This window comes from Scardinius erythrophthalmus, assembly GCF_964197995.2.
Source record: "Scardinius erythrophthalmus genome assembly, chromosome: 11".
NCBI classification, from domain to species: Eukaryota; Metazoa; Chordata; class Actinopteri; order Cypriniformes; family Leuciscidae; genus Scardinius; species Scardinius erythrophthalmus.
Window position 1 is genome coordinate 30263741 of NC_138231.1, and position 19036 is coordinate 30282776.

General features: G+C 43.8%; 1 protein-coding gene across 2 annotated transcripts; it reads left to right on the forward strand.

Moving 5' to 3' along the window:
- The first annotated feature begins 596 nt into the window (after positions 1–596).
- On the forward strand, positions 597–18962 carry mysm1 (Myb-like, SWIRM and MPN domains 1). Of its 2 annotated transcripts, none has more exons than XM_081379202.1 (20): positions 597–676; positions 2756–2828; positions 12014–12084; positions 12190–12255; positions 12705–12777; positions 12890–12988; positions 13309–13756; positions 13851–14064; positions 15042–15172; positions 15273–15376; positions 15633–15710; positions 15930–16015; positions 16158–16212; positions 16635–16685; positions 16794–16868; positions 17042–17230; positions 17320–17452; positions 17662–17767; positions 17925–17982; positions 18328–18962. In XM_081379202.1, exons 1-20 carry the CDS (start codon positions 618–620, stop codon positions 18604–18606), a joined length of 2448 nt encoding a protein of 815 aa, XP_081235328.1. In that variant the 5' UTR covers positions 597–617; the 3' UTR covers positions 18607–18962. The 2 variants fall into 2 exon arrangements, with proteins under 2 accessions (XP_081235328.1, XP_081235329.1); XM_081379203.1 differs by having other exon boundaries at positions 603–801; positions 18328–18904.
- Positions 18963–19036: the final 74 nt, after the last annotated feature.

The following is a 19036-nucleotide window of genomic DNA, read 5'->3' on the forward strand; positions in this document are numbered from 1 at the left end:
TAAAAATCTATTGAAACTTATTGGAAAAATGATTTCTGTCACTGCTGTGAACTGACCGCCACACAGAACATGAAAAATATCAAAAACTTTAGGAGTCGGCTGTCCACGGTAGTCCTAAACATGCCAAGTTACCAGCACAATAACACACTCAGCAAAATATTGTCTAATTATCGTTATCGATAAAATCCATGAAAATATAGAGATCATTTTTTTGTCAATTTCGCACACCAATGAAGAATATTTTGGTCAATTTAGTCAGCTTTTTTTCAATGAACCAGAGAGAAACTTTGAGAAGGATGATGGCACGGTCTCCATGCTACACTAATAATAGTAAGGCTTTCCTCTGTGTACACATATACATAGAAAGTACAATTTTGCCTGTATTATTGGTGTCCCCTTCAAAAATTGCTCTTGAGGAATGTTATGTTTATTGCCCCATCCCCATATGTTTATTGAATTAATATATTCACTATGGTGTAACTATAAGAGCCATTTAGGGGCGATTTCGAAACAGTAAAACACGCAGCAGTAGCTTCATCCTACCAGTAAGTGGCGCTGTGACAAACATCCTCCTCTGGCGCTGTCTCCTCTCTCACACACTCACATCCGCAACAAATATGGCAGACGAGCTGGATGTTGTTGACATCGAGGGAGATGAATGTGATGAAAGAGTCGGGTAGGAGTTTATTCTGTCTTACCCCGTCGTCTGGGAAATGTTATGGAGTCCTGGCTTTGATATATTTGTGTTCATGGATGAGCAGAATTGAGACTTATGATTGAAAAGCGACAGACAGGGTGAATGTGAGCTCATCTATTTATGTGAACACAGTTACTCTATTTTAACATGAGCAAGGAAACGAGTTTAATTTAGGTGTTGAGCTTTAATTGCCTGCTAACAAAATATACTATTGGTTTAGTATGTACTTGCACGATCTATTCAGCGGTAAGTTAACTGGAATGGCATATCAGTGTGTTTGACACATCTTACAGGAATGAATCAATACAATGTTTTACAAGTTTCAATAAAAAAAGCTAGAGATTATTAAAGAAACTAATTTAAACTCTTCCCTCAGTTTGTAAAAGCAAACACGTATCACATGTACAGTAATACACTTATAATGGAAGTCTGTGGGGCAATACTTTGCATTGAATAAACGTTAAGCTTCAGTTTCAATAATATCACCACAACATGTATATGCGTGTTAACATAAAATGACCGTGATAAAATTATCTCTGAGAAAAGTTATATACTTTTTTTTTAACTTCTGTCATGAATTTGCACATGCCAGAAACGGACTAAAAATCCACTACAGTAATTACATATGTAAAAATAATGACAAGTTTAACCTCAAATGTCACACATTTTTGCTTTTAAACCCTAATGCCGTACTCCATAGAAGGCGATTTTAAGTGTTTTAAAACACAGGACCAGACCAGATTGGAGTTATGAGAGACAGGGGTCATCAGGTGGGCACCCTCTTTCTCTGATGTTTCGTTGATGAGCCACCGACATCTTCAGGGGCTCAATGATGATACCTGGCGTTCCTGGCAGGAACACCTCCATCAGCTCCATGATTGTGAAAAAGACTACCCTCTACATTTAGCAGGGATATTGGTTGAAACTGACTGATCTCTGAGTCCTTATCCTTCGGGATTGGAACCCCTCCTTCCCTACGCCACACTTTGGGTATAATCTTCTCCTTCCACTATCCTCATGAGCCTCCAGAGAAACCTCAGGACATCCGGTGCATTCTTGTACACCTTGTATGGGACTCCATTTGGCCCTGGGGCTGATGTTGATCTTGCGATATAGATTAAGCTTTCCACCTCTTTCCAAGCTGGAGGGTGAATAATATCCATTTGATGTTCTGGAGAATTGATTGGTGGGGTGTCTGGTGGAACTGAGATTTATTTGTGCCGTCTTGGGTCAGAGTGTATCGTCTTCAAGTGATCCTCCAGATATTTCTTTTCCCCCTTGTGAAAAGACTTTGAAGGAGTCATTAAAGGAATGAGTTCTTGTTTGTTCTTTAAAGGAACACTCCACCGTTTTTTGAAATAGGGCTTATTCACTTTCTTTCCTACATTTAGATAGGTGGGCAAATGCATTTTTGTCTCAGTGCATGCATTGTTTTAGTTTGACAGGGTCGGCGCTAGCTTAGCTTAGCATAATGAATGGAATCCTTTGTTGCCAGCTAGCATGTCCTAAAAAGCTAGCAAGTAAAAGTAATATAAAAAATAAAAAAACCCACCTAATTACTTCTTGTGGCCTGCGTATTCACAACAAGTACAAATAGTGATGCAGATTAACACTAGGCGATTTCCTTGGCAGATATTGACGTGATATCTCTGCGCCCAAGTAGCAGTGCTTCGCCTGTGCTTCCCCCTAATATAGTCCCAAGTCAATATCTGCATAGGAAATCGCCTAGTGTTAATCTGCATCGCTATTTGTACTTGTTGTGAATACGCAGGCCACAAGAAGTAATTAGGTGGGTTTTTTTAATTTTTTATATCACTTTTACTCAGGACATGCTAGCTGGCAACAAAGGATTCCATTCATTATGCTAAGCTAAGCTAGCGCCGACCCTGTCAAACTTAAACAATGCATGCACTGAGACAAAAATGCATTTGCCCACCTATCTAAATGTAGGAAAGAAGGTGAATAAGCCCTATTTCAAAAAACGGTGGAGTGTTCCTTTAAAATAATTACTGTTTATTACAGCATTAACATCTTTTATTATTTGCATGCTCTTTACAGTGACCTGAGCAGTGCTGAGGTTCTCCAGGATCAATACTTGCAGTCTGCATGGAAGACAAACAGCAGTGTACTGGTAAAGTAACACCCCAAATTGAAAACTTTTTTTTCACTCTTTATGGCCGTTTACACCTAGTAAGTGTTTTCGTCAATCCGATCACCACAAGAGACCGCCTACTCTCTGCCTACCTCCCTTATAAGGAAATGTTATGGGAAGCGCACTAGCCAGATGGGATTTAACCCTCTGAGGTCGACAAACGCGCCGGCGCGTTTTGCTGGATTTTCTCCACATTGTAGCACTTTAAACTTAAATTTCTCCGTCATTTATGGTCATACAGAAAAAATAAATATAAAAAAAGAATCTGTGGTATTTCTACTTTTGTATGTGTCCACTTCCAATCAAATCAAAACATTGTGCTTTTGTAAAATAAAGAAAATAAACAGTGTGTGCGTTCTGCCTCTCCGTCGCGGTGAACTTTTTTTTCTTGAGCACGTCTATAAACTGAAACAAAACTCAGCGAATACTTGTTACACATTTATGAGCCATACACCTTTATAAACATTTAAGTGTGTACTTTTAAATGATCGGATTCAAAACGAAAACAAATATTCTCTGTTTAAGTAATTTGTATAAAACCAACAAGATTTCCAGCTTCTCAAACGCTTCCTAATTATTTTTAATTCGGCCACGCCCACTCGCGCAAAATATATTCACATGCAAATCTCCACATGGAACGCGATCACCCTCATTACCTCAACAACAAAACACTTCACTTCACTTTTCGTCGAGTTTGAAAGACGTGCCTGAGCTTACATTGGATTTACATCAGAAGAAGAAGAACGATATTTGAAGACAAGAAAGATAAGGTAAGAAATTCTTACATATTAGTTTGCTATTGTTGCATAAATTTCACATTGCAGTTGAACTGTTGCTAGATATATGGTGAATATTATAATATTTAGACCCGTGTTTACTGTTACTGTGTTTGTGGATATCTGCTCAAACGTAGATAGGCTATGTATATGGTAGGCCTAACCATAATGTTTTATATTTGATCGCAATCGCGCTTTAATGTATCATATTTTTGATCGCGATCGCGTTTTAATGTATCATATTTTTGATCGCGATCGCGTTTGAATGTATCATATTTTGGAAAAGCAAAACGCTCCAAACGGCTTCATGTTTTTACTATTATCTCATTTCATATCATCATAACGAATGGAAACATTTGAAGTAACATGATAATCAATATATTTTTCTCTAGCTTAGTTGTTACTGAAATCTTTTTGAAAATATATATAGGCTGCTATATTGTTATTATTTTATGCAGCACTGCGCATAGCCTATACCTACAAGGCACAGCAAACCTGGTGTTCATTATATATTGTTGGAAACATTTGTGTGAGTGTGTGTGTGTATTCTGTGAATTTTAAAAAGCAATTTTAACAAGAAAAATCTAAAATGTATTCCCAAAATCGTGCAGGCCTTTCTCTTGATATCGTACTCGGTTACTAATGTAACCTCGGTTCTCTCTAGAAGAGGGAACGAGTATTGCGTAAGTAGCTTACGCATCGGGAAAGTCTTCTTTCTTCGAGATCTGAAGCCAAAAAATTATCCTTAATTTTGTATTCATTGTCAACGCAGTGCAGCAGCCGACAGACCTAGGCAGGCTAAATAAGCGTGCTCATTGGCTGCTCGGCTGCAACTGCTTAAGCCTATCGGTGAGCGCTCTGAACGCGGCAACCAATGAGGGCGCTTCGCGCCCTCCACACCCTTCTAACCGTCAGAATGGGCGTGGCCAGCGTGTATATATTCAGCGCTCACAGGCTAAAATTCTGGTTTTCGCAGTCTGAAGCGCAAAAGCTCGTGGCGCGACACGGCAGGTTACGCAATACTCGTTCCCTCTTCTAGAGAGAACCGAGGTTACATTAGTAACCGAGTACGTTCTCTTACGAGAGGTTCTCTCGTATTGCGTAAGTAGCTTACGCATCGGGAACCCTTTGTCAACGCCGTGTGCGCCGAGCATCCAGCCCATGAATCCCAGGGGAACCGGGGAAAACACTCTGCTGGGAAATGTGGCCGGTCGGAGAGACGGGCCAGCGCAGTACATGCACTTCATGCAGCATATGAAATAGAGCGGCGCGGCCGGTCTATAAACATAACAGTACAAACAGTAGGGCCGGCGGAGCGAGCCCATACAGCACATAAGCACTCATAAGGGTAGGAGAAAACGACATAGTCGGTCTCACATGAAGAGAAAAATTCCCACGCGGCAGAGAATAATGCGGGCGGCCAGCAGCGCGGGCCAGCACCGATAACAGCGCGTAACGGGAAATAGGAAACAGAACGGATCAGCCGGTCTGAGTCAAACACTTCACCCTGAGTAGTTACCAGAATAGCGCCAGCATATGAACGTAGTCTGCACACGGGAGCTGGGCAGAGCATACATGTCACTTATACTGACAATATTTTTGCCTGTAGGGCAGGAACTTCCAGGTTATAAAACCTCACGAATGTTGACGGGGAGGCCCAGCTCGCCGCCATACAAATGTCGTGGATAGAAATTCCGCTGGACCAGGCCCACGACGAGGCCATGCCTCTAGTGGAATGGGCTCTGATGCCCAGAGGGCACTGCAGGTGTTTGGAGGCATAAGCTGCTGCTATCGCGTCCACTATCCACCTGGACAAGCTCTGCTTCGAGGCGGCAAGACCTTTGGTGCGTCCGCCGAAGGAAACAAAGAGCTGCTTTGAACGCCTGAAAGCGGCGGAGCGCGTGATGTAAACTCTCAGCGCCCGGACAGGGCATAGGAGGTTATCACTGTCCCCACTATCGGATGCTGGCAGAGCCGAGAGGGAAATAACTTGTGCCCTAAACAGGGTTCCAATCGCTTTGGGGATGTAACCGTGCCTCGGTCTGAGAATGACTTTCGAGTCATTCGGCCCGAACTCGAGACATGCAGGGCTAACAGATAGCGCGTGCAAATCACCCACTCGTTTGACTGAAGACAGAGCTATCAGAAAAACGGTTTTAAGCGACAGATACTTTAGATCCGCGGATTCAAGCGGTTCAAAGGGAAAAGCCTTTAGGGCCGCCAGGACCAAGGACAGATCCCACGAGGGAACCGAGGGGGGCCGCGGGGGATTCATCCGTCTAGCTCCTCTGAGGAAGCGGATAATGAGCTCATTCCTTCCCATTGCCCGGCCGCGCGTCGTCTCAGCGAACGCTGTAATAGCGGCCACATATACTTTGAGCGTGGAAGGGGATCTGCCCTTTTCCAACAGCTCTTGTAAGAAGGAGAGCACCCGCGGGACCCCGCATGCGCGCGGATCCAGGTTTTGAGTAGCGCACCATTTAGAAAACACCGACCATTTAGACGCATAGAGCCGTCTCGTGGAGGGGGCTCTCGACTGTGTGATCGTGTTCACGACCCCTTCTGACAGGTCAACGGGTATCCGTTGATCACCCATGCATGCAGCGACCAGCGCTCTGGATGGGGATGCCAGATCGATCCAGCGGCTTGGGAGAGGATCCTTTCTCACCGGGATCGGCCACGGGGGTGAGTGCGACAGCCTCACTAGCTCTGGGTACCAAGTTTGGTTTTCCCATCGCGGGGCTATAAGCAGCACTGAGTGGTGCGTTTCTCTGATCCTCTAAATGACCTGTGGCAACAGGGAGATCGGAGGAAAAGCATACAGCGGGAGGCTGGGCCATGTCTGGGACAGCGCGTCTTCGCTCTTCAAATAAAACTTCAGGCATTGAGCATTATCTTTCGACGCAAAGAGGTCGATTTCCGCTCTGCCGAATAGGCGCCAGAGAAACTGGACTGTCTGGAGGTGCAGAGACCATTCTCCCGGGGGAATGTTGTCCCTGGACAGTCTGTCTGGACCGACATTCAGGTGGCCCGGTACGTGCGCGGCTTTCAGCGAGCGCAGCGAGCGGTAAGCCCACACGAGAAGGCGTTCTGTCAGCCTGCACAGATTCCTGGATCTGACACCGCCCTGTCGGTTCACATAGGATACCACGGACATGTTGTCCGAGCGGACTAGCACATGGTGATCCCGTATGAATGGGAGGAAGCGCCTGAGCGCGTTCTCGACCGCTATCATCTCCAAACAGTTTATGTGGAGGCATTTTTCCCGGTCTGACCATAGGCCAAAAGCCGGTTTGCCCTCGAACAGAGCGCCCCAGCCTGAGGTGGAAGCGTCCGTCGAGATAATTTTGCGGTGTGAGATAGCTCCCATTGTCACTCCCCGCTGGTACCAGTCGGCCGCTAACCAGGGCTTCTGAGCTGAAACGCAGCTCTGAGTCACTCTGATGCGAATACCGCCGGAAGCCCATGCTCTGTGAGGCACTCGGGCATTCAGCCAGCATTGTAGCGGGCGCATTCGTAAAAGACCCAGCCGAAGCACTGCTGCGGCTGAGGCCATACAACCCAGTAGCCTCTGAAATGTTTTGAGAGGTACGGTGCTGCCCGGCCGGAGAGACGCGGCCAGGCGTCGAATGCAGCGCGCGCGCTGTGTAGACAGGCAGGCCGTGTACTGATATACCTGACCGTCGAAGGCGAATCTCAAGAATGGCCTGTGACGGGGTATTATCAGGATCTGAAAAGCACGCGTCTTTTAGATCGAGAGATATAAACCAGTCCCTCGGGCGAATTTGCGCGAGAATTTGTCTGGTTGTGAGCATTTTTAACGGTCTTCTCATAAGAGCCTCGTTCAAACGTCTCAGATCCAAAATTGGTCTGAGTGCTCCGTCCTTCTTGGGAACGAGGAAATAACGGCTGTAAAAGCCCGACTCGCTCATGGAAGGGGAAACCGGTTCCATAGCCCTTTTGCACAGAAGTGTATTTCTGCTCGAAGTAGATGTGCTACTTCCCCATTCACTCTGGTCTCGATACGCGCTTGAAAGCGCGGAGGGCGGCGAGCGAACTGCAGAGTATAGCCCTGTTTTACTGTGCTTAGCACCCGTTCTGATGCGCCTGGAATAGTTTCCCACGCTTTTGCGTGTGCAGCCAGGGGCAGAATGGCCTCCGGGCTCCGATCGCCGCGCATCGCGGGCTCGAGAGCTCGAAACGGAGGGGCGGGCGCGGCGCGCGCGCTCTTGGTGCTTAGATACGGCAGATCGCACGCAGCGATAGCTGGCCGTTTTACACACAGTGTCCCGGTGGCTTTAGACGGGGAACATAAAGTGTGAGGCGCGACGCGCGATGGCGGCGTCGGGGCGAAAATGTTCGTTAGTATGTGTGAGCGCTCGAGGGCGGGCACAGGAGTTACATTCAGGGGCGGGCGCGGCGCGCGCGCTCTTGGTGGTTAGATACGGCGGATCGCACGTAGCGATAGCTGGCCGTTTTACACACAGTGTCCCGGTGGCTTTGGACGGGGAACATATAGTGTGAGGCGCGAAAATGTATGTGTGAGCGCTCGAGGGCGGGCACAGGACTCACATTTAAAACATGACCGGTCGTGCAAGGCCGTGTGACAGAGCGGGCAGTGAGTAGGTGTGGGCACGGAGAAGTGGACACGTGACCTACTTTTAACACTAAAGCGGCTTTTGCCTGCTTCATGAGAGTGGGCTCTGTGAGAGACACGGGATGTATAGTGCTTGTGTACAGGGGTGAGCACAGAACGTGGGCACATTCACTGTACTAGAAACACATACGGCGTCAGCCGTGCAACCAGACATTATGCTCTTTTGACATTTTCTGGGTTGCCGTGAGAACGGCGGATGCGCGCAGGCGAGCGAGTAGATACCGGCTCGTTGACTGCGGGGTAAACAGCTGCAGTAGCCGTGGCAACGGGGACTGACAGAGCGTTAAGCTTCGACGGTGGTCCAGCCGCAGGGCTGCGGGATTTAACCGTCTTTTCTTCTCTCGTGTTTAGACGCTCAAAAAATACTCGAGCACCCTGAGAAGGTGTGGTGCGAGGGGCGGGTTCGCTTTCTGTAAGTAAGAAAGACTGGCCGCGAGCTCGGAGAAGCAAGCAGCATAAATTTTATTTTCCCCGAGAGCTGGGATCGAACGCGGGTCTCTCGCATGAAAGCGTATGATTCTGCCACTGAGCCACAGGGGAATCACATAGGCTTTCAGTTAGCGCGAGCATATAAAAAGCGACCTCTTGTGTCGCGTCGGCGTTCGTTTGCAGGCGAGCGTGTGTTTAAAACAGGCTCGTTTACTGCAATAGTAATATTTCCAGTCGCCTGAACTTAAGAGGGGACTGAGAAATGTGTGAGGATTGGCGGTTGTCCAGCCGTAGCGAGACTAACACACTCTCTTCTCTTTTCGCCGGTGAGTGAGGCGCGCACGCTGAACGCTGCTCGTGACCGTCCGCTTTGTCATCCCTTGAACGGCGCAATCTGCACGGCCCAACGAGGGAGAGAGCGGGCTTGTTTTCTGTATGTAAGAAAAACTGGCCGCGAGCTCGGAGAAGCGAACAGCATAAACTTTAACTGCCGCGAGAGCGGGGACCGAACCCGGGTCTCTAGCTTGACAGTCTAGGATTCCGCCACTGAGCCACAGGGGAGAATACATTAGTACGCGGTTAGCGTCATCATGTCTTGTGACAGCGTTTGCTTGCAGGCGAGCGTGTATTTATAACAGGCTCGTATACTGCAATAGTAACAATTCCAGTCGCCTGAACTTAAGAGGGGACTGAGAAATGTGTGAGAATGGAGGTTATAGTCCAGGCCACGGCGGGACGAAAACACTCTGTTCCCCTTTCACCAGTGACGCGCGAGGACGGAGTAGCTTTCTTGTAACGTAAAGAGAGCTCAGACCGTCCGCTCCTGCCATCCCTTGTGAGCGGCGCAGTTTGCGCGGCTCGAACAGAGGGAGAGGAAACTCGCTCCGGGACCGTCCGCTTCTGCCATCCCTTGTGAGCGGCGCAGTTTGCGCGGCTCGAACAGAGGGAGAGGAAACTCGCTCCGAGACCGTCCGCTCCTGCCATCCCTCGTGAGCGGCGTATTGCACGGCTCGAACAGAGGGAGAGGAAACTCGCTCCGAGACCGTCCGCTTCTGCCATCCCTCGTGAGCGGCTCAGTTTGCGCGGCTCGAACAGAGGGAGAGGAAACTCGCTCCGAGACCGTCCGCTTCTGCCATCCCTTGTGAGCGGCGTATTGCACGGCTCGAACAGAGGGAGAGTACGGGTATCTATCACATTCACCTCATCTCCTGACGCGGCGGCGGCGCGGGCAGAGCCGGCGGTTGAGCGGCCGGGAGGGAGAGGGCGAGAGAGAGCTCGAGGGAGAGGTTCCGGCGAGCTCCTCAGTCACAACAGTCTCCGGTGGTCGCTGCGAGCGGCGCTTCTTATTGCGCGGCCCGGCAGGGACAGGCGGAGCGACAGCTTGGTCGAAAGCTTCAAGTCGAGCCCGCAGGGTCGACATTGAAAGCTCTTCGCACTCGGAGAGTGCGGTGGCGGCGTGCCCGCGGCCCAGTCGGAGAGCACAGAGAGGTGGCGGTCTCCGTTGCTGAGCGGGGCGCGGCACGAGCCGCAAAAACGAGGCGTTTTTACAAAAACGCCTCGTGCTCTTTTAGAGTACACACAGAAACAGTAATAATGTAAAGGATATGTCGCCGGATAGCGTAGCAGGCACGGATGGCTGAAGGCGGCGAAGACGGCCGGCTTCCTCAGGCGCTGTCCTAAGCTTGCTGGTCGCTGGTTTCAACGGCGGCGGCTCTCAAGATCCAGCGATGCGAAGAGCGTCGCTGAAGACAAGAAAATCAGAATTTTAGCCTGTGAGCGCTGAATATATACACGCTGGCCACGCCCATTCTGACGGTTAGAAGGGTGTGGAGGGCGCGAAGCGCCCTCATTGGTTGCCGCGTTCAGAGCGCTCACCGATAGGCTTAAGCAGTTGCAGCCGAGCAGCCAATGAGCACGCTTATTTAGCCTGCCTAGGTCTGTCGGCTGCTGCACTGCGTTGACAATGAATACAAAATTAAGGATAATTTTTTGGCTTCAGATCTCGAAGAAAGAAGACTTTCCCGATGCGTAAGCTACTTACGCAATACGAGAGAACCTCTCGTAAGAGAACAGTATGTTCACTTTTTTTTTTTCAGGGCCCAGATGCCACTGAGTCCTGCTGACTTCAACATTCACAGTACATGTCTCTGTACATGAACATGGTAAAGTGAAAATCAAACACCTTAGAAAATGAAAGGTATGTACAATGTTTTTAGGAATGGCACAAAGGTCTCTTTCTTCAATAAGTGCTTTTTTGTTGTGTATCTTTAGATTATGTTGTGTTGTAAATAAATCCAAACAATTTTAAAAGCCATTCTTTTTTAAATCTCCTCATTCTTTGTGCAAGGTTGGTCAGAATGATGGGCCCTGATAAGCTCCTAATAGGGCCATTAGGGAGGTTCTTTGTCTTTCTCAGGTGTGGAAAGCTTTCATATTAATGAGGTGATCCGCCCCTTCGCATATTGCTTTCTAACACAAAACACGTCGTAAAATTTTTAAATCAATATATTGTCTTCTCTGAATGAGCAGTCAGGGTGATTCTCACATAGTTTTAGAGCAAATATTCTAGGCTACGTGATACAATTTTCAAAAGTCTTGTGAAGAAATAATCAGTATGGGTTTCATGACCTTATTTCAGTGAGAATTTATTTTTGTATTTTCACAAACCACGCATAAATGTCATTATCTCAAAACTACAAACTTTTACATACATGCTGCTGATATATTATTGTAGCAGAGTTTGTGCTGAATACAGTGTAATTAGACTTTAGCCATGAAAATGTCACAAGTAACAGAAATAACCACAAATGTCAGAGCATGTCAGAACACCTCCAGGGCCCAGAAAACAGCTCAGACCTCAGAGGGTTAAACTTTGTCGTCTGAAGACCCAAGTTTGGTTTGAAGATGAAAAACGTACCAAGCAAGCACAAAGTTCTCTCACCATTCCTGATTTCTAACACACACTCACAGCATTCGCCGTGATCTTTCGGCTTTCAGAGCAGAAACAAAAGCTGATGTTCTCTGTATGTTTTTCCGTCGTCTCCGTGCGCGTTCATATGTAAATTGCACAAGCTTGTATCGTTCATTAGATCGAAAGATTTAAAAAAAAGCCTATACATTTACCCATGCAAAGTGGACATAAGAGACGAGATTGTAACACCAGGTGTAAACAGGAATGTGTCTCCCTTGTCTACTTGTGATCCGATCAACCAAAACGCATCTTAATGCCAGGTGTAAACAGGACCTATGTGAAGAGAATCTGAAAATGGTTTTGATGTGTTGTTTTTTGTGTGTGTGTTCAGCCGTGGACTCTGGACAGCTCCATCAGCGATGAGAACAGAGAGGCCATTGAGAGCATGCTCCTGGAGGAACAGTATCCTTCACTCTTCTGAACATCACAACGATTCATTCTAATTTTCTTCATGTTTGGTTGTCATCATTTATTAAAAGCATGTGGTTGTTTTCTTAATAAAGAAAGGTATTATTTCGCCAGTAAGAAAGCACCAAAGGTAGCATGGACCAATGAGAAGACTAAAGTCAAAAAGTGAGACTCCATATTAGAGTATTAGAATGATTTCTGTTTTCAAATTATTTCTATTTTAAATAAATGCTGTTGTTAGTTTTTTTTTTTTTTTTTTTTACTTTTTATTCATCGAAAAATCCTGAAAAAAGTATCACAGGTTATAAAAAACATATTAAGCAGCACAACTGTTTCCAACATTGATAATAAATCAGCATATTAGAATGATTTCTGAAGGATCATGTGACACTTAAGACTGGAGTAATGATGCTGAAAATTCAGCTTTGCATCACAGAAGTAAATTATATTTTAAAGTATATTAAAATAGAAAACCATTATTTTAAGTAGTAATAATATTTTGCATTATTTTTGAACAAATAAATGCAGGCTTGATGAGCATAAGGGACTTCTTTTAATGTTTTTGCAAGAAGTCTCATGCTATATATATTCATTCATTCAGAATGTCTTTGTAGGTCATTGGTGAAAAGTTCTGGAGCACAAACTCGTTGGGCTGAAGAGGAGAAAGATCTCTTTGAGAAAGGACTGGTATGTTTTCTTGTTTTCTGAACATATATGATGTAATAAAATACAGAAAAGACAGAAGAAAAAATGCTCTCTTATAAAAGGAAATAAATGGTATCGTTTTTATTGTTTCTAGGCTCAATTTGGCCAGAGATGGACCAAGATCGCCAAACTGATTGGCACTAGAACGGTTTTACAGGTGAAGAGCTATGCTAGGCAGTACTTCAAAAATAAGGTATGACTTTAGCCTAATTCCACATTATGACTTTAGCCAGATGTCTTTGGTTCAGATGGGTTTAGGGCTATTAAATGAATTCATATACAGTATATAGGATTAGTCCAACCAATGTGATATTTTTTTGTACAATTATAAATGTCTTAACTGTCAGTTTTGATCAAATGAATGCATCCTTGCTGAAAAAAGCATTAATTTCTTACTGACCAAACATTTGAAGGGTAGTATAGCAAACCATTAGTTTTTCAACAAGCCTCATCAAATGTAAAACATGTTCATACTTCACATGCATTTTATAATCCTTTGTGTTTCACCTCCAGCCTAAAACAGACACACCTGTCGATTTGCCCTCCTCTAATGTGACTTCTTCCACGTTGGTCCCGTCGATCCAGCCTCACGTCTCAGCCCTGACCAATGCTGTACGCATCGAGCGACTTTCTGATGATGAGGATGTTGACATCACCGATGACTTCAGTGATGATGGGTTTCAGTCTGAAAAGAAGCCAGAGCCCTCAGGCTCCTCAGATTGTGACCACCAAGAACAACTCAGTCCAATGACACCCCCATCAGACGTACTTTTAAACCCTCTCTCTGAATCAGGATCCAACGCCGCAGATGGAGACATTGATCCAGATACAAATGGAAATGCAGACATCCCTCATAATGCGATTGATCCAGATCCAGATGAGGAAAGTGGGGCCCTCATCTCTAAATCAGGCAGCCCAGGCAAACACAGCCTGTCTGGGGAGGAGAGCACTGAAAGAGCAGGTACCTTGGCATCACTAGCTTTCATTTAATCTCTGTAACCATAGCAATCCATCAGCATTTGCACAATTATGGGTAATGTATTCTTTTACTCCAGATAAGATGGAATCAGGTCCTGAGGAGGAGGTGGAGGAAGACCAGGAGGAGGAGGAAGAGGAGGAGGAACTCAGAGCTCCTGAACAGGAGGTCATTTTGGACTTGAACACAATCACAGAAGAGGAGAGGCAAGCCATCCCAGAATTCTTTGAGGGGCGTCCATCAAAAACCCCTGAGAGATATCTAAAAATCCGCAATTTCATCCTGGACCAGTGGTGAGACTTTATTCTTTATGCTTCTGAGGAACGTTTTCTTGTGTGCATCATCTGTCTGCTAAACTTACTGAATATAATATTTGAGTTTTGTAAGACAATGAAACGGTAAAAATGTCACATAATTCAGGAAACCTTGTAATGGGGTTTTTTTATACAAAAAAAAAATTGGGGTTGGTAAGATTTTTTAAAGTGCTTTAAAGAAGTCTCTTATGCTTACCAAGGCTGCATTTGTTAGTTTGAAACAGGACTATTATGAAATACTATTACAATTTAAAAAGATACAAGTTATTTTAAAGAGGACATTTAAAAATGTTCAACTTTCTTTAGTGTGTAATGTTGCTGTCTGAGCATGAAAAGGTTTGCAAAGTTACAAAGCACAAAGTCACTCCAAAGGGAGTCATTCTAGATATCAGTAAAGCACTTTTTCTGAACTCCCTGAAATGCCTCCATTGTAGTCTTGAGTTTTCTTCTGGAAACAAACAATATTCCTCATTTAAATAATTCCCGCCCAAGGCATAAGCTAAATAAAGGGGTGAGGCCTGGTTGAGTTGCTTAGTAGTGTGTTGAAACTCGCAGTTATAGGAAGGGGCGTGACATTTCCGGAACATGCTCAAAAGTGGTTGACCTATCACAGCACACAGGTCCAGCTGACCAATCAGAGCCCATTGAGCTTTTCAGAAGGAGGGGCTTCATAGGACAGGAACTAAACAGAGCGTTACTGACAGACTGGGAAGAGAGGTGCTGCAACAACGTCAAATATGTGAAAAATAATGTGTTTTTTCAACATTCAAGCATCAAAACCTATTCTAGTAGACTCCAAAACAAAATCAAGAAATATGGCATAATGGGTCCTATTTAGTATATGTAGTAAATTTCATTATTTCTACAGTGTTATTTATTCCTGTGATGCAAAGCTGAATTTTCAGCATAATTACTCTAACTAGTCTGGAAAATGAACTTTTCTGATGTGTGTGCAGGGAGAGAAGTAAACCCAAGTACTTGAACAAGACATCAGTGCGTCCAGGCTTGAAGAATTGTGGGGATGTCAACTGCATCGGTCGGATACACACCTATCTGGAGCTCATCGGAGCTATTAACTTCAACTGCGGTAATGCTTATTGCTCAGTCAGTTTGCTCTTTTCTTTTTTTCTATGTCCTGCTTTCTTGAGTACATTTTCTCTCCCTAAACTCTCTTTCTTTCTCTGTAGATCAGGCAATATATAACCGCCCACGGGTGGTTGATCGCTCTCGGCTAAAGGAAAGCAAAGACAGTCTGGAGGCGTATCATCTTGCCCAGAGACTGCAGTCTATGGTGAGAGAGAATTACAGCTCAGCGTTGCTGTTCTCATCATTATCTGTGCATTATCCTTCTAATAAAGGGGTTCTGAAGTCTGGCACTCGATATCCACTTTACTGCAGAGTTTAGCTCCAGCCCTGATCAAACTCGCTTACCTTGAACTTTATAGAAATCCTGAAGACATTGATTAGCTTGTTCTGATGGGTTGGAGTTAAGAACCTCTGCTCTAATATATTTTGGTGTGTTATTTTTTTTATTTAATTTTTTGCAGCGCACGAGGAAGCGTCGCATTCGGGACGTGTGGGGGAATTGGTGTGATGCTAAAGATCTGGAGGGTCAGACGTATGAGGTAAAAGAAATAAAAATCTGCAGTTCTTCTTAGATTTGAAGTATACTTTTCATATGAAAAAAAAAATACAATTAACATTTTAGAAACTTTTTTGGTCATCTTTTATTTATTTATTTATTTATTTATTTTTATGATGTTTTTTGGAAAGAAAATATATATATTTTTTTTTTTCCATCCTCATTATTGAGCCCTGATTATGTGTGTTTTTTTGTCATCCAGCATCTGAGTGCAGAGGAGCTGGCCATCAGAAGAGAGGAGATGAAGAAGAAAGGACCAAAACCGTCTAAACTACCCAAACAAAGAGGGTAAACACACGCTCCCTTACAAAACTGAATAGCTAATAGTTTGTTTAGTGATCTTGTTTATGGGCTTTTGTTAACAACTATAATAATCAGATAAAGAGTAAACATTAAATCTGGATTTATTTCATGTCTTTGTCCTCTGCAGCTCTTTTGATCCATTCCAGCTCATTCCCTGCAAAGCTTTTGGAGAGGAAAAACAGGTAATCATTACATTTGATCATATCTCTGTTCAGTCTTTTCATGCATAGGGTTATTATAGTAAACTAAAACTCATAAAAGAGCTTTTTTGTTACTTGAAATATATGTTAGCTGAAATAAAACACAACATTGTTATTTTTAACTTCTTTTATTTCAGTTATTTGCCAAGGAAACATTTTCAATTTCTTTTAGCTTAACTTGATGTACTAAAATAACTCAAATTAAAGCTGAAATAAAAATGAATAAAACAGTATAGACAGTTATTTTTAAATTATTAAAATGTATTAACTTCTCAATCTTGAATTAAATTTAAAATGAAAAATAAAAACCATGATAGGATCTCAGTGATAGTAAAATAAGACTGTACGGTAGTTCATTTTGTTGTATAGAAATGAAGGAACATATTTTGTTTGTGTCTTCTCAGGAACCATACAGAGTGATAGTTTGTGCCGAGGCTCTTGTTGTCATGGACATAGTAAGTTGGTTTCCAGATTTCATTAATCTCATCTTTTTTTCGTTTTTGCTCTCTTATTCATTCCTCAGTGTTGTATTATGTTGTACTAATAATCAAATCCTTACCCAGCATGCTCATGTGTCTATGGGAGAGGTGATTGGCCTTCTAGGAGGAACATATGAAGAAGAAGAGAAGGTGTTAAAGGTCAGTGAATTCGTGGACTCATAATCATAATCAACTGTTTATTTCAATCAGTTACATTTACATTTATTCATTTAGCAGATGCTTTTATCCAGAGCGACTTACAAATGAGGAATACAACAAGTGATTCATCTTATGTTTAAGCACGCTGTAATAAATACATGATGTTTGTGTAGATCTGTGCAGCAGAACCATGTAACAGCCTGAGCACAGGTCTGCAGTGCGAGATGGACCCCGTCTCTCAGACTCAGGCCTCTGAGCTGCTCGGGGTCAAAGGTCACAGTGTGGTGGGTTGGTACCACTCTCATCCAGCCTTTGACCCCAACCCCTCCCTCAGAGATATTGACACTCAGGCCAAATACCAGGTAACAGATCTTTGTATTGCGTTGTAGCATGACTAGGATGTGGTGTCTTTGTGAACATTTCACATTCTCTATGTCTGTTTTTATTTCAGAGTTATTTCTCTCGAGGAGGCGCTCCATTTATCGGGGTGATTGTCAGCCCGTATAACCCCAGTAACCCCTCGCCCCTGTCTCAGACCACCTGTCTGCTGGTAGAGGAGGAGAGCGGACCCTCTGGATCTCTGAGTATGTCACTCACAGCAGCTTTAATACACTACTGTAGGTTATCTGTGTTCTGTAAATGTTTCATGGTCTTTGTGGTAAGCACTAGAGTCATGGCTGCCGTTAAAGAATAAATTAACCATGGTGTAAATAATAAAATAAGCCCAGCAACAGCTCCAGCTGAATTTGAATCGGTCCGTGCTGTGCGAGCAATTGTGTTGTTTGTATTTTAGGGTTTCCATACCGGTTTAACATCCAGTACTCATCTGAGCTTCCTGATTGGTCTGAAGTGATGAGAAGAGCAGAATGGGTTGTGTTCAAGTACAGGCTGTGTCATGGGTGAGCTGCGTGTTTTATGAGGGAAACCTTGTCTTTGGCTGGAAGAGGGAAGCAAGAATATTTTTTTTATATTCAGAGTATTTGAATGTGCTATGTTTCTAAAATTGTTTTTGTTTAATAAATATATATTCATATACACATCTCATTCTTCTTTCAGGAGTGTTCCAATGGACAGGCTTTTCCGCAGAGATTCTTCTCTGACTTGCCTGGAAAAGGTAATATATCTCATATCTATGAGTGCATATTACACATGAAAATTGCACATGAGATTTTTGGACAAACTTGCTAATCTGATATCTTGACTACTGGCAACAAGGTCATATATACAAGTTCCCTCGCTGCTGTCAGAAGCACTTCTGAGTACACTAGATCACTTTCAAAGATATTCAGAGTTTTGTTTGAGGTACTTAGTAGCAAGCAAAGAAGATTTCTGCAAACATGTAATACTAATATTAATGGTTCACAGTGCATATGTCAATAAATATTTAAATGAACTTATTTGACATGTCAGTTGAATGAGTTTTGCTAAATAAAATTAAATTATTTTTGTCCGTCCACAGATGCTGAGATCAATCCAGAAGACTTTGGAGCAGGTCTCAGAGGTTGACACGGAGACGTTCCTGGTACAGATAGAAACCTTGTTTCATGCACATTTTCTCCCTGAGACTGGCTGTTCCTCATCTCATCTTCATGAAGCAGTAACACAGCCTCAGTTACTGTCATTCATCTCCTCTGAGCCTGTCAACAGCAGCCATGCTACGGATGAGACGTGTGTTACTGATTCTGACAGCCAAGATGAATTGTACACTACAGGACCTGTCAACCATGTAAAAAGCTGAAATGAAGAAGGACAGAAACTGTGTAAATAACTATAAACCTAACAGTATGAATGGAAGAAGTTACCATAGAGAATCCTGCTACTGCAGAGGACAAAAGTGTCATTCACTTACATTGTATGTAACATTGCATTCTTGTAGATTTTTATACTATAAAGTGTTATTTAGTTTTCATAAAAAATGAGTTCAACCACACAGCTGTATTTAACATTTTTAATTAAAGTTTGATGACATTTTGTAATTCAGTTTGATCACAATGTGCAAGAAAATGTTTGCAGCACTTAAATAAAATTGTTTTATGAAAAAGAGATTAATTGGATACTCATGGAGTAACAATTTTAAAGATCGTTTTGACTGGCAAAAGGTGTCAAGTTTTCTGGTTAATTTCAGAATTTCATAATATAAATTGAGTAACACTTTTACAATAAGATCC